Raw genomic sequence first — 16,045 nt, 5'->3', positions numbered from 1 at the left:
TGGGTTGCGAAACAGCTCGGCTCACCGGCACAGAAGCCTTTCTGGAAAAAATAAGTTGCATTCAGAATTTTTCTCCTTGCAGAAATGCCCAAGGACACTTTCTGTCTAGCATCCATAGCTGATATTCGGAAAAGGGTTTTCTGCCTGGACTCAGCCTTCCCAAATTGTTGCCCATCCACCTGGGGGGTGGGCTGGGATGATGATCTCTTCCTTCTCCTTCCAATCTGGGGTTGAGACTGATTCCAAATCAGGGCCGAGGAATGGGCAAAACACTTGGGAAGAGAAACTGAACCATGACACTGGATGTTGGCTTGTTGGAGGGTGGGACATGGAGAAGCTGAATCATGACACTGGATGTTGGCTTGTTGGAGGGTGGGACATGGAGAAACTGAACCATGACACTGGATGTTGGCTTGTTGGAGGGTGGGACATGGAGAAACTGAACCATGACACTGGATGTTGGCTTGGAGGGTGGGACATGGAGAAGCTGAATCATGACACTGGATGTTGGCTTGTTGGAGGGTGGGACATGGAGAAACTGAACCATGACACTGGATGTTGGCTTGGAGGGTGGGACATGGAGAAGCAGAACCATGACACTGGATGTTGGCTTGGAGGGTGGGACATGGAGAAGCTGAATCATGACACTGGATGTTGGCTTGTTGGAGGGTGGGACATGGAGAAACTGAACCATGACACTGGATGTTGGCTTGGAGGGTGGGACATGGAGAAGCTGAATCATGACACTGGATGTTGGCTTGGAGGGTGGGACATGGAGAAGCTGGACCATGACACTGGATGCTGGCTTGTTGGAGGGTGGGACACGGAGAAACTGAACCATGACACTGGATGTTGGCTTGGAGGGTGGGACATGGAGAAGCTGAATCATGACACTGGATGTTGGCTTGGAGGGTGGGACATGGAGAAGCTGGACCATGACACTGGATGTTGGCTTGTTGGAGGGTGGGACATGGAGAAACTGAACCATGACACTGGATGTTGGCTTGTTGGAGGGTGGGACATGGAGAAACTGAACCATGACACTGGATGTTGGCTTGGAGGGTGGGACATGGAGAAGCTGAATCATGACACTGGATGTTGGCTTGTTGGAGGGTGGGACATGGAGAAACTGAACCATGACACTGGATGTTGGCTTGGAGGGTGGGACATGGAGAAGCAGAACCATGACACTGGATGTTGGCTTGGAGGGTGGGACATGGAGAAGCTGAATCATGACACTGGATGTTGGCTTGTTGGAGGGTGGGACATGGAGAAACTGAACCATGACACTGGATGTTGGCTTGGAGGGTGGGACATGGAGAAGCTGAATCATGACACTGGATGTTGGCTTGGAGGGTGGGACATGGAGAAGCTGAATCATGACACTGGATGTTGGCTTGGAGGGTGGGACATGGAGAAGCTGGACCATGACACTGGATGCTGGCTTGTTGGAGGGTGGGACATGGAGAAACTGAACCATGACACTGGATGTTGGCTTGGAGGGTGGGACATGGAGAAGCTGAATCATGACACTGGATGTTGGCTTGGAGGGTGGGACATGGAGAAGCTGAATCATGACACTGGATGTTGGCTTGGAGGGTGGGACATGGAGAAGCTGAATCATGACACTGGATGTTGGCTTGGAGGGTGGGACATGGAGAAGCTGAATCATGACACTGGATGTTGGCTTGGAGGGTGGGACATGGAGAAGCTGGACCATGACACTGGATGCTGGCTTGTTGGAGGGTGGGACATGGAGAAGCTGAACCATGACACTGGATGTTGGCTTGGAGGGTGGGACATGGAGAAACTGAACCATGACACTGGATGTTGGCTTGGAGGGTGGGACATGGAGAAGCTGAACCATGACACTGGATGTTGGCTTGTAGGGTGGGACGTGAAAGCTACTATTCTTATGAGAGAAGTATTTACATAAAGAGCAGAGGATCTCATAGCCGGTTGAGCTTGATGATTCTAACTGTAGAATTTTAGGCATCCGTGAAACATGAGCTGCCGCATGGTGTAACTTTCTCTGTCCTGACATTTCTGAAGCTTGGGGAGAGTTAGGAACTGGGAACCTTCTGGGGCCAAAGCAGGGAATCTTCACCTGTGCTGTGGTTTTTCCCGGAAAATTAGGGGCATAGGGAGCTGTGACATGGCTTAGCCTGACCACCCTTGCTTGATTACACAACTAACCAAGAATCCATGGTGTTACGAGGCTTGGGGGGCCCTTTGCTGTGAAAAACTCACCCCCCCCTCAAGAGTGACTCACCCAGCTGTAGCATGTATGCTCTCCCATGTCCGCATCCATGCATGAATAGGAGTTTGGCGCATTTCAGTGGGAAACGGTGGGATTCTGCACATGGAAAAGATGCTGAGATTGGAGGATTTTGCAGTGTTTCGGCTTGGAAAGCATCTGGTTTTGTTCAGATGACAAAAGAGATGCTGAGTGTCTGTCCCGAATGCATATGGCCCTGCCCCTTATGGATTTTTTGCTGAAAAAAAATGGTTTGTGGGTTTGATGATCAGAAAAAGTCGAATATGGAAAAAAGGGAGCCGCGATACAACCTTAGAGAGAGAGGATAAAAGCAGTTATAAATGCATTCATAAATGCATTTATAACTGCTATAAAGAAGATCGGAAGCCACTCCATTATATCCTTTTTTTCTTTTCTGTCTCTTTTCTGTCTCTCTCTCTCTCTCTCTTACTTACCCCTTCTCTCGACTTCCCTTTTGTTAAAAATGTGCACTGTTTTTATTCTGCAAAATATTTCTTCAATAAAATTTAACGCACGCGGCCCCTGAAACCCTTGGGGAAGCTCATTAAAGCAGCCCCCTCCTCCGTGTCTTATGAAAGCAGCCGCATCTGCCGCTGCAGCCCATTAAAGCGGCCTTTCCCTGGGATTTTCCAGTTGCCTCAAAATTGCATGCGAGCAGGTGGATTTCGGCCCAAGCAACGGGGATCCTTGTGTTGGCTGGCGAGCAAACCCTGGGGATCTCGGGAGACTTCGAGTGCCAATCACAGCAAATCATTCCTTGATTTACCCCCAAGACAGGATTTATTTGGAACGTTGAATTCTGTCTGTCCCAGCATGGCATCCTTCGTCCATCAACCCCTCCCGTTCTCTCCATCGTGACAGGCCACAGGGCCGGGGAGCCACCTTCGGCCAGCATCCGACAAGTCCCTGCTAATAAAAAGCAAGTGGTCGATATCCGCCCTTGTAAATCAGTTCCTTCTCCAAAGGCTTTTAGAACGAGAGACGGTCCTGAATAATTTAGCCCGTTTCCTCGGGGGAGAGGGAGGAGGCATATCTTTATAACAGGCTTAATGGATTTCCTGCTAAATTTCTCCGAGGCACACAGGGGATGCGCCTCTGTCCGAGATTGCTTTTGACAACTGGGCAGCGCCCCCCCACCTTGCAACCCATGGAAGGCCACGCCTGTGTGCCGTTTTCCACCCGTCCGTGGGAAAATCTAATAAGCCAGAACTTTTAATGAGCAGGCTTGCCAGACGTCAGGTGAGTCCGGGCTGCGGATGGAAGGAAGCAGGCAGGCTTAGATTCGGGGCGGGGAGGGGGGAGAAAAAGAAAAAAGGCCAGCATCCATCCCACCCACCCACCCCACCCCCGCTGTAGCAGCGGAAGAAAAGGGAGATGGCCGGACTTCGGGAGCAGGCTTTTTTGAAAAAAAGCCTTTCTCACTTTTTGGAGGAATTTCAGCTGCTTTGGAGAGAGAAATGAGAAATTTTGGGAGATTCGACAGTGTCTGTATCCCAGAGGGGAATCCAGGTTTGAACAGCTTTGCGTGCAGGCGACTTTTGCAAATCTTAGGGTGGGTTAGTGGCCCCAAACGGGGTTCTCCAAGGCCGCGGAGAACATTTTTTTTAATTTTAATTTTCCATTCTTTCTACCCCGAAAGAAACTCGTGATTCAGAGGCAGCGGATCCCAAACTCGGTGGGATGGTTGCAGGCTTTGCAAGCTCTCAGGGAGTCTACTGCTTGGAATGCCTTTCTGTCTGCTTAGTTTTCCGGGAAAGGATGGACTGGATGTTTTCTGGATGCCCCTGCCGAAATTGCAGTTGATAATCTCTTGCTGTTGCATCAAGTGAGATTTTCGAGGGGTTTCATAAGGTTGAGCTGCGTGGCAGTGTGAGAATTGTGCATGTCTTGGTTTTTTAATTTTATTTTATCTTCAGCCCAGGATTAATTTGTCTTCACGTTTCAGTTGGTGCTTTTGCCAGTCTCCTTACCTTTTATTATTTGCCTTTAATTAGAAATCTTGCGACCACGCCTTTCACCCGACAGCAGATGCCTGAGACGTAGGTTGAAAAATTTTAGGAACCAAGATAAGACACAGGAGAAATTTGGTTTCAAATCTTACCTTGGGCTCAAACCTTGCCTGCACAATTTTTTCCCCCCTTAAGGCTAACCTATTTTCTTGAAGGAGGACCTCATGCAGGCCTGGAAACAGGGACAGGATATTTTACAAACCTGTTTAACGGAAGCGTGGTCATCATTCTCCGAAATCTAAAATTCCAACCTAAGTTGTTCCCATCTCATAAAGGCGATTCGTTTTATTTTCAAAATTGGAAGAAAACTGCAAAACGTAAAAAGTTCCCCAATCCATGGGCCAGGTTTCCATGATGAAGGCATCCCTTTAGTTTGGGACCACAGATGCCATTCAGGACATTTAAAAAAAAAAAACACGAAAAATCAACCGTCTTCATTCCAATAAAACTAGAGTTTGCTTGCTTGTCGTATTTGCAATCGGCTGCAATCCGTAACAGGAAAAGCTATGTCTAATCTCATGGTCACGCTTCTTGGTGGCTTCAGTTAGCCCAGGGATAAACAGAAATCTATGGATTACATGGTCCACGGACTTTAAACTCCCTGCTCCCCCCAACTTCAATTTCCTCGAGATTGTTTTAATTAAAAAAAGAAAGAAAAATCATTTGGGAATGGCCAAAGAACACCGAGCATCCTCAGCAAGTTTTAATCCTAATAAATGGGTGTTGTGCGACTGGCCCCATCTATCTCAGCAGCCAAAGTTTGATCATTTGGCGTTTCAAATGAAGGGGTTGCTTTTTTTTTGCAAGGGGGGGATAAGAAAAAAAGGATACAACCCCGCTATGGTTGAACACACTTATTTAATATTTACCCCTCCCAGAAAAATGGATGTTTTAGCTCCACCCCTCTGGTGGAGCAAATATTTTGGCCCCACCCTCTAAAGAGACATCACATCCCTTATTAACACCCCACCCCACCCCAGCTGCAGGATGCATTAAAAAAATGGGGGGGGTGGACTGAAAAATTAATACTTGTCTGGGTTTATCTGGACAAACGTAAGTAGTGGGATCAAAAGTCTTTTTTGACACGGGGGAGTAGAAATGCATAGATACCTTACTTAGCCACCCAGAAGTTTTTTTCAAAAAGGAAATTTGAAAAAATAGCGTGCAAGTTTTTGGATTTCCAAATCTGGACAGTTGGACTTGTACACAGCTGACTCTCCTTTTAAAGCTGCTTATTAGTGGTCTCCATCCACTATAATTCCCATGGGAGCCTTAGGGGTCACTGAAAAAGAGTTTACTTTTTTTTGTCTTGTTTTTGCCGCGTGTTCCTCCTTTTTAACGTAGTTTGGTCCTTCTCCCCAATCCTTTCTTCTTTCCTTGCACTTCTGTTGTTAAGAAAGCGGTGATTTGTCAAATGCGATAGGACAGCGTCAGATGAATTCAAGAGAGTGGACTTATTCACAAGGGACAAACTTTTAAAATCTTCCCTTTTCGGTGGCTGGGAAGAGGAGCCATTGATGTGCTAAAACGCCATCGTGCTCAGTTGGGGCCCGGGAACCTTTGCGTCCAAGCAGCTTCCCTTGGTGAAAAAGTTTGCAAGCTTTCCCATCGTTTGAAAAATAGATGCCTGGCTCTGAGCCTATCAAAGGCCTTGCATGGAATTCTGGGAGTTGAAGTCCACCCATCTTAAAGTGTCCAACTTTGCAAAGCGCTGCTCCCGAGGATCCTGAACCTCATTAAATTCTCACCTCTCCTCCATTTCCCTCGTGCAAACGCCCTGGTGCCCTTCCTCATCCAGTTCCTAGAAACCTCCTTTAATGTTTGCCAGATTTCCCATCTTACCTTCCTTTTCTTTTTAAAAGTGATTTTCAAAAAAAAAAAAAATTAAACAGGACACCGGGCTCCTGCCATAGCAAAATGCAGCCTTTAGCAGCCTCTTTATTGGCAGGCCTTTTTCTGCCCCGTCTCCAAGTCCCATTGGGATGGTCCAAAGCATACTGGAAGAAAATAGGTGTTGGCCACGCCCCCGTGGCGTCCATTTTGTGAGTGCGCCCTTCCACCCTGCTCTAAATTGTCCTCTGCTCCAAATGATAGCCTTCTCCTGTGCATGGTGTAAAAATGGAGCTTTAAACTCCAGCACCATTCTCAGTGAAGATGCCGATGCTTGCAGTCTTCGTCACCAACCGGATGGCTTAGCCGCGTGCGTCCCCCGGGCACGGTAGCCGAAGGGAAGACAGGATGGCGACGTTGGCGCGGCAGGTAGCAGCGGCTTGAGTGATCTAAGGCAAACCCCTTTCGTCCCTGGAAAATGCGCAGATCCCCAAGTCCAGCAGCATCATGCTGTCCATGACCTGCAGTGGGAGCTTGGTGAGCATGGCCAGCAGGTGCCATTCAGAAGGGGTCCTGCACCGGATCCACCAAAACGACGCCGTTGAGCTCCAAAGACTTAGGGAAGTTCGGGTGGCAGCCCAGACGCGGATCAGGGAAGAGTTTCTACAGATGCATGGCCTGTCTCTGGACGAATGCACGGCGCAGAAGACCGGCATGAAATATCGGTAAGCGGCTCGGCGTCCCACCCTCGCGTTTTGAACGGAACCGGAGTCCCTGTTCCGTGTGGTGGCGTTTTTGCAAGGCAGGAAAATGGCTCTGCCTTTTGCTTTTTTCTTCCCAGCTGTCTGATGAAAGGGGGCTGGCTTTTGACGTTACTTTCCGAGAAGAGGATTTGGGAGGGAGGCGTTCTCGAGGGCGAAGTGCGTTGTTCTGGCACGTTGCTGGGACAAGAGGCCGAGGAGCATGTGCAGGCCTCCTGCCCTTCCTTGCACAAACCTCTCTCCGATTTTCTGTGGCTTTTCTGGCTGTGCATATTTCCATTTGGACCCAAAGCACAATGTCCATTTCTTGTAATGGACATTGTGGTCAGCCAGCGAGGCTGCAGAGCGTTGGAAAGACGGAGAACAGGAATCCCATCTCCACCCTCCATCAGGAAACTAAGCTGAATAAAGAAAAGGGCTTCTAAGAGAAACTAAAATGAAATTCTCAAGCAACATCCAAAGGGAGAACCCTCTCTTACACTGCTGGGCAAAACCTCAGGTCAGACTTCAACATAAGCTTAGCCAGAGAGATTGCAAGCAAGGCATAGAAATTCTCAAGAGTTTGCACCAGCCGCTGCAAAAAAAAAAAATCGCTCTCACCTTTCCAAGTTAACAAAATTTGGACTCTTCTTTTCTTTCCTCCTTTTTCTGCCCCTTGTTTACAAAACATCTCTCTCTGGCATAAGAATAGAGGCCCACCAGCATCAACCCTTACAGACAGGTTCGAATCTGCTGGGGGGAAATTGGTATTTGCAAGAAGGCGGGTGTGGCGTCACAATCAAAGTCGATTAGGACGCCGCACCTGCCTTCGATTGTGATGCCACACCCGCCTTCTTGCAAATAATGACATACCCCCAGCCTGGCGGTCTCGGTTGCCTCAAACTTCCAGGGAAACAGTCCCCTTTGTGCAGCCTGCCTTTTGGGGAAAAACTGTACCGAAGGAAGAGAGCAGCTTTTGCCTGCACCGAAGATGCTTTGGGGCCTTCGGAAGCCCGGCTGCACCTTTTCACCCAGGCTGAGAGCCCAACTGATGAGTCAGAGATGAAGGATGCCGAAAAATATTGGTCCAAATTCCCCTAGAAGTGAGTTTGGGTCATTTCTGTAGCATCAGGCAAAACTGCATTCTGTCTGTGTAGCTCCCTAAACTTGCCACTCGGTGGCATTCTCCGAACAGAGAAATAAGTGCTGGGTTTCTGCACTGGGAATGAATTCTGGCGTTTGGGCGATGCTCAAATCTGTAGGGAGGGTCAGGGAAGGTGCTGCCAGACTCCTGCTGAGGTTTTGATTTCACCCTGCAGTGGAAAGATGAGCCAACCCTGCGAGAGAGTTTATAGCAATTTCTAACCAGTACGAACGATTGCAGGTAGTCCTCACTTGACGACCATTTGTTTAGTGACCGTTCAGACTTACGACGGTGCTGGAAAAAACGGCTTACAACCAGTGCTCACATTTACAACTGTTGCAGTGTCCCCGCAGTCACGTGGTCACAATTTTATTTTATTTATTTGTTTGTTCGTTTGTGTTTTAATCCTGCCTTTATTACTTTTATAAATAACTCAAGGGGGCGAACATACCTCATACTCCTTCCTCCTCCTATTTTCCCCACAACAACAACCCTGTGAGGTGAGTTGGGCTGAGAGAGAGTGATGGGCCCAGGGTCACCCAGCCAGCTTTCATGCCTAAGGCGGGACTAGAACTCTCCTACTACCCCTGATTGGCTCTTGGGCTGAGAGAGAAGGACTGGCCCAAGGCCACCCAGCCGACTTTCATGCCTAAGGCGGGACTAGAACTCACAGTCTCCTGGTTTCTAGCCCGGCACCTTAACCATTAGACCGATTTGGGAGCTTGGCAACCAGTTCATATTTATGACCATCACAGCATCCCGTGGTCACACGATAGCCATTTTTGACCTTCCCAGCCAGCTTCTGGCAAGCAAAATCAATGGGGAACTGCATGATTCACTTAATGACCATGGTGATTCACTTAACAACCACTGCAAAAAAGGTTGTAAAATTGGGTCTGATTCGCTTAATGACTGCTTTGCTTAGCAACCAAAATTCCGGTCTCGATTGTGGTTGTTAAGCGAGGACTACCTGTTCCCCTTCCTTAAGACTTGCTTTTGCAACCGCTGTTAAAAATAAAAATAGAAACTGGTGCCATACAGCTCTCTGGCAGCTTCATGGTGATGTCAGAAATATGGGTGTGGATGAAATAGAAATCTTCCAGGATCCCGGAGGGTTCATAAAAACAGAATTGGGTGTTCTGCCCTTAACAGGGCGTTGAATCTCGCGATCCAAATTTGGTCCATGGCGATCCATTTAGGGCCGACCGGAAGCCCCTTAGAGACTTCTTGCAGGAAACAGAAAAAAAACGCACTTGCGGCTTGTGGTTTCAATGATTAGGGGAAAAAAATTAGATAATTGAAAAAAGTGAGCTTTTTTTTTTGGGTAATCATATTTGCCGCAAAGGAAATCGGAAGCTTCCTTCCATTTCGTTTCATCTTTTCTTTCTGCACTGTCCTCTTTCTCCTTTTCTCTCCCTTTTTGTTTCTTTCTTTTCTTTATTCCATATTAGTTTGGGTTAGTTTTTCTGTTCTCTTTAAAATTTTATATATAAAGAATCTAGCAATCCAAAAAGTTTCAAAACTTTCTATCATTTTAGGGGCTTGATATAGCAAACGAAGCCATCTCTACTGTACTGTTTGGATGGCAAGCCGAGCAGAGATCGGCCCACTTAATTATGACTTTGGAAAGAGCCCAATGCAGCCAGCGCCTCCTCTCTCCACTTTGAATCTTTATCCTGGCTTGTTGTTTTTTTCCATCCAAGAAGCTTGTTTGCGCCCCCTGCCAACTTCCCAACCTCGGAACCACAAGCAAGGATCGGAAATCCCCATTTCTCCTTGCAGAAGGATTTCAAAAGCTTGGGGTGCCACTCCCGGACACCTTGTCCAGATGGTACGGGCAGGGGATGTCCCTGGCACTCTGAGACACACACACACACACAAACACACACACACACTCTTTGGCAGGAGGCATCCGGGAGCGAACCCCCCCCCCCCCGCCAGGCTCACACTTGGACTCCGAGGGCACAATCAGGTGGCACATCATTAATATTACATTTCCTTCCCCTGGCCTGGAGCGGCTCGCCATGAATATTGCAAATGTCTCTGTTTATTAGCTCTGATGCATCGAAGGATGTTTAGGAAAGTGTTGGGTTACAGGCTTTCTAATAAGGGCTGATATATTATTCATTTCTCAAGGGGCTTGCAAAACCCCTTCGCAGGGAGCATCTGCAAGCAGCTGAGAAATGCTCAATAAAACTGGTAAAGCCTAAAGGAGGAGGCACCCGGCGGGATCTGGCCGTGTTTCCAAATTAGCTACCAATCTGCTCCGGCTTCCAGCGGGGGTCTCCCCTTTTCAATTGAAACAAACATTTCAAAGCTCTAAGAGAAGAGAGGGGGCATTTGCAGGGGGGCAGCCGCAGCTTGGTGTTCTTTCCCAAGTTCAGAAAAACTTTGCTCTCTGTCCTGAATGCAAAGAAAGGGATTCGATCCCGCCACCAGACCAAAAGCAGCCCAAGTCTGGCGGGGGGGGGGGGGGAACGGGGCGGTCTCAGAAGGGGCTGCCTGTCGCCTTCCTGCATCCGGAATGACTTGTCTGCAGCCCAGCCAGGACAGGGACTCGGGTGGAAGTAGGAGGCGTGGGTGGAGCTGGGCAGAGGCCTTTTTATGCCTGATTATATTTGGGTTGATTTATATGGATGGGTGGATGGGTAGATAATAACAGACAGACTGGACGGATGGATGAACAGACAGATAGGATGGATGGATGGATGGATGGATGGATGGATGGATGGATGGACGGACACATGGAGGGAGGGAGGGGATAGATACAATCGCTGACTGGATGAATAGATAGGTAGATATGATGGGTGGGTGGATGGATGGATGGATGGATGGATGGATGGGCAGATGGATGGACACGGAGGGCGGGGAGGAGGGATACATAGAAGGATGGATGGATGGATTGATAGATAGGATGGACAGACAGATGGACACAGGTTCCAAGTGTGCCTCTCTCCTGTCTGTGACAAGGCCAGAATAGTGACTCACATGGAAATAGGAGCTGGGCAATGGCCTTTTTATATTTGATTATATTTGATTTATATTGATCGATAGTAGGTGGGTGGGTTGGTAGATGGATGGATGGCTAGATAGATATGATTGATAGGTGGGATAGGATGGATGGATGGCTAGAGAGGTAGATAAGGCATCTTATCTTGCCTTCTAAGCTAAATCTTTTTATTATTATTTATTACATGTCCAGCCTATCCCGCTTCAAGGCACCTGAACCTGTAGACTTTCTGTGAGAGGGGGCAGTTGGGGCTGATTCCCTAAGTGGCCCTTTCTGACTCTGAGGCTCATTAATACAGGTCTGTCCCCCCCTCCTTTCCCCAAAAAACGAACACTCAAAAGGGGAAGGATTTTCCACCGTGATCCTTTTTTGTCTCCTTTGAGAGAGAAAGTTAAATCTTTGGAGCACAGAGCTTTTGCCCGTGAGCCCCTGTGAGTCCCCGAGAGCTGTTTCAACCAGGCCGGTGGAAACAGCTGCGTCCACACCGGGTTTTTTTATCCAAGGTGAATCCGTTACCGTGGTTTGTTGCATACAAGTTGTGGGAATCTAGCCCAGCCTGGCTACTCGATGGGGGCATGTACTGCATCAACCCAGAGAATGTGTTAATTGTATGAGCGGTGAAGCAGGCTGTGCAGATCGGTGACACAGAGGGGCGTGATGGCCAGCTCGCCAGCCCCTAGGGTTCGCAACAAGTGGTACAGTCCTGCTCGATCCCCAGCGGCAAAGAGATGGTGCCATGTGACGTCCCGCAGCACAGATCACAAACGGTGGAGATCACCCAGCGCAGGATTCAACTGGTGCAGCCTCTGCAACAGACGGCCACCCAGCCGCTGTCGTAGAAGCAGGGAGGGGTCCTGAGGATCATCTAGTCCAGCCCTCTGCAACGTGCAAGAGGACCAGCTCAACCATCTTCAGATACCTTCAGCGATGGCGAGTCTCTCCGTCTTCCATTCGGGAACCGCTAATTTTACCCTTGGGAATTTCTTCCTGACGTCCAACCAAAATCTTGTGATTTACACCCCTCGCTTCTTGCCCATCTTTTGGATCGGCTCTGCCGGGTACGTCAAGACCGTGTTCGCCCCTCTCTTTTTTATTTGGTGATTTTGTTCTACCGGCCGCAGATGGTTGCTCCCCACCTGCTCTACTCCTGCCAAGAAAAATGAGCTTCCTCCTCCTTGTTTAAGAGCACTCTACCTTTGACTACCAGATGCTGGTTTTCAGCCCTCCAGCATGCAAACCCACTCGGAGCATTCCTGAAACTGCGTTCAGTCCCGTGCCTGCTCTTTCTTCTTCCCAACCTGAAGATCTGCCGGCTTCCTTTGAACAGCCTCTGCTTTTGCGCATGTTTTGGAGACCGTTGAGCACATCTGCACCGGGGCGCACTTCCGAGGGTCCAAGAAAGCGTTTATTAGTGGCTTTGAAAACGTTGGCCCTGGCTGCCTTCTATCTCCACCCCCCGCCCCACAATGGAGGACACATTTTCAGCGCTGAGGTTGGGGGTGATCTTTCTGCCAAACTTCCCAAATCCTTTCGCAGAGAGGAAGGCCGGCTTTCAAAGCCTTCTGCAGCAGCCGGAGCCCAGGAGGCGGAACAGATTGGCTCCTTTCGCTGGAAGTTAGCATGCACTGATTTGTCGGTGGAGGCCGGGGGCTGCGATGCACGGAGGGTTGTTTTGCTAACCCACAATCCAACACACACACACACCTTTCTCACTTCCTTCTGGCTGCTTCACTGCAGCTGTTGCCGGTGAATTGACACAAACACACGCACACACCCCACTGCCTCGGACAATGCTGGGCTGGCTTTTGAAGGCTGTCCCCAGCAGGGACGGATTAACACTCCCCAGCAATGAACAGGGCCCAAATGGTGGGGTTTCCTGCCAGGGAGAAATCCAAATCAGAGCCTTGTGGTGGTGGCGATGGTGCGTCGCCAGCGGTCACCTCGTGTGAGTCTGCTAAGAGCTGGGAAGCGTTGAAGGACTCTGCCTAGCGCTGGGTGGTTTTCCAAGGGGGGGGTGTGGACATTGGAGTGGATTGCTGCAAACAGCAGCGGGCTGGACTAGATGACCTCAAGGATGACCTTCTGTGGCTTTTCGGGGCACCCGCTGCCTCGTCCCTGGAACTACAGAAGCCTCGAGGAGGGGAAATTAAGAGTCTCGGGATTTTGGAGGGTTTCCATTTCAGTTCGCTGACCAGGGGTTGGAGCCAAAGTCGAGGCCTCTCTGGGGCCTCCACCCCTTTTCCTCGCTGAGCCGTCCCACCCCCCCACCCAGATTTCACCGAAATCCAACCCTTTGGTCGTGCTTGTAAAAAAAGGCAGAAGACAGATGCCTGAAGCCTACATCCAGCTTCTTCCCCGTTTTTGTAAAATATCTCCAAAAACAGAAGGAAAAAAATTCCACTGCTCTTCTCACCCTTTCATCCATCCATCTTGCTGCTCTTTAATTTTATTTGTTTTTTCCCCTAAAAAAAGGCTGGTGGGCAGCTTACGAAGGTACCAGCACCAGGGGTTGGGCAGGACCCCGGGGCAGAAATGTGAAGGAGGAGGAAGAGGAGGAGGGGACGGTGGGGCAGAGGCCCTGCCCTGTTTTAAGGTGCACGCAGCTTTGGGCCCTCCGTGGGGAGCAGCAGGAAGACAAAAGATGAAGGAGCAAGCCTGGGGTTAAAAGGCAGCTTGTGTGTGCGGGTGTGTGTGCAATCGAAAGAGACTTGCCGTCTCTCCAGGCACCGCGGAGAAGCAGCCGTGCGTGGCGAAGGGCTCCTGACTCGAAGCCCAGCTGCCTTCTGCCTCCCCGACATCAAGCTGGCATTCCCGGCAGGAGAGAGGAAGCCCGACGCCTTGGCTGTCCCCCCCTTTCCCAAAACCATCCCTGTTCCCCGCTGGCTGCAAAGGGGGAGACGGACGTCTCCGTGCCATAAACCCCGAAGCCCGGTGGAGTGAGGAGGATCACCCTTCGAGGATTCCCCACGTCAGCTGAACCTCGCGTCTGTCCATTTTCCAAAGCAGAGCTGGAAATAAAGGGATGAGGGCTGCAGAGGGGTCCCCTTGATGGGGCAGAGCGCCAGGCTCTCATTTGGACCCAGGAAGGAGCACCGTCTGCTGTTCCGCCTCCGACGGAGCACCGGGGAGTCGGCTCGCTCGCCAGCATGCAAGTGTCTTTCGCATGTTCGGAGCATAACGTCAAGAGCCGGAGCGCCGAGGACCGGCTCAACCGGCAGAATGCCGGCAGCCCCAGCGCCCGGGGCCGGTTTCGCACTGTGGCCATGGTGGCTCGCAGCCTGGGCCAGCTGTCCACGCAGAACATGCCCTCCTCCAGCAACGGGGCCACAAAGCAGCCGGGCATGAAATACAGGTAGGGAAAGCGAGCAGATGGCCAGCTGCAAAGTGTGCAGTTGAGCAAGGGCATCGTTTGTGAACGACGGTGCAGGGAACCAGGGGTTAGCCTCTTCCACCTGATTCTTCCACCCTCTTTGTCTTTCCAAAAACCAAAGCTAGGCGGCCAGCTTGGCGCGGCTGGTTTTCCTTGGGAAGCAGTGTGGGAGGGGTTAAATCAGGCACCCTCCTGACCGGGATGGGGCACCCTTTCCTGCTAAGAAGAAAAAAGAGGTTGGTCATTCTGGAGCAAGCAGGTTTCTTATCCTTATGGCTGATCCCCATTGTAGTCAGCGCCAAATAAGAATGTTGGGTATCTGTGGCTCAGTGTGTTGTGAGAACCCAGCCTTGTCTTCACCTGTCTCTTGTTCTGCATTGTGTGGCTAGTGGGGCAGAATATGTTACGTGAACACAGGCATCAGGTTTTGCTAACCCAGGTTGAGGAGGTTGTATGAACCCAGCCTTTGCGTGCAAGAAAATCCACTTCAAGGAAGTAGACTTTCCAGCAATCCCCAGGGCCAAACTGGAGGGTGTCCAGTGACGGCAACCAAGTAAAACCCAGGAGGAACAGTTGGAGATGTTGAATGGTGTATAGGCTGGAGAAGAAAAGCCAATCAAGAGATCCGGTGGCCATCTTCAAGTAGAAGAAGAAGAAACAGGGTATTCATCACACAGAGCCAGGTTTTGGTGGGACATCAGGAAAAAAACAACCATGATGTTAAGAACGGTTCCACAATGGTGGAGTCTTTGAGTCTGAGAAACTCAGAGAGAGATGATATAAGGATGGATTCCTATATCCTGAGTGGGTGGAGTCGAAAAACTCCAAGGTCCTCTTCCGGCCTGTGGTCCATTCCCCGAGTCCCACCAGGAAGGGCCATGCAAATCCAGGGGGGCCGCCATGCCACTTTTTGGACCCTGCTGCCTGCCAAGCCATGGCCAAAGGTGTCCTTGGGGCTCCCCTTTGCAAACCAGTATCACTTCTTCCTGCCCGCCTTCTCTGTGCTGGGGGGGCCAGGCACCCCCTCTTCCGTCCACTCTTTCCTCTCTCCTGCAAAACACAGCTGAATTCCTGGGGTGGGATTCTCCCCCATTGCTTTTTTTTCTGACGTACTTTAGTTTGGGAGATGCCCATCCTCCCTTTCCTCCAGACCTTTCCTGCAGGCTGCAGGGGGCTGAGCCGTACGTTTGGTTGCACCAAACATCGCCGTGATGAAGGTGGGTGAGAATTTTCTACAGGTAGCAGTGATTAGCATCGGTAGGGCACAATAAAATCACCCTTTGCCCTAATTCACCCGTAATGTAAATTGATATAAAGGAAAATGTGGGAATGAAGACGGGGTCTCTCCCCCCTCCCCACTGCAGCATTAGGAGCTTGTCCAGTGGCTTGGGGCCAGCCGACCTCGCAGGGTTGTGGTGATAAAGTTCTCCAACTTTAGGAGGGCAGCTTTGAAGGAAAAGTGGAGTATTGTAGAACTGTAAGGTTGGATGGGGTCATGAGGATCATCTAGTCCACCCCACAATACGGCAAGGTGCAGGGGAGCCTTATCCCGCCCTTTTTGCAAGAGGCAGCTGCTCCTTCAAAAGATGGAGACGCCTCAAGGGCCATAGACCATTCTCTCCTTCAGTGCAGTAAGAAGTAATCAATTTATTCATGCATTCCCC

At 50.1% G+C, this 16,045-nt stretch overlaps 1 protein-coding gene across 4 annotated transcripts in view; it reads left to right on the top strand.

Moving 5' to 3' along the window:
- KCNAB2 (potassium voltage-gated channel subfamily A regulatory beta subunit 2) overlaps nt 1–16,045 on the top strand; it is a 64,520-nt gene that overhangs the window by 29,135 nt on the left and 19,340 nt on the right. Inside the window, exon 1 of one of the 4 annotated variants that reach the window (XM_063317718.1) lies at nt 6,543–6,842. The exons of the other annotated variants lie outside the window; for them this stretch is intronic. Within the exon in view, the coding sequence (XP_063173788.1) occupies nt 6,625–6,842 (218 nt within the window). The 5' untranslated portion in view covers nt 6,543–6,624. Of the gene's footprint in view, nt 1–6,542; nt 6,843–16,045 lie in introns of those variants that run through there. 4 annotated transcript variants of the gene reach the window in all.

The sequence above is a fragment of the Candoia aspera genome, chromosome 18 (assembly GCF_035149785.1).
Source record: "Candoia aspera isolate rCanAsp1 chromosome 18, rCanAsp1.hap2, whole genome shotgun sequence".
In the NCBI taxonomy this organism is placed as follows: Eukaryota; Metazoa; Chordata; class Lepidosauria; order Squamata; family Boidae; genus Candoia; species Candoia aspera.
Note: the sequence above shows the minus strand (reverse complement) of the source record. Positions and strands in the feature narration are given on the sequence as shown.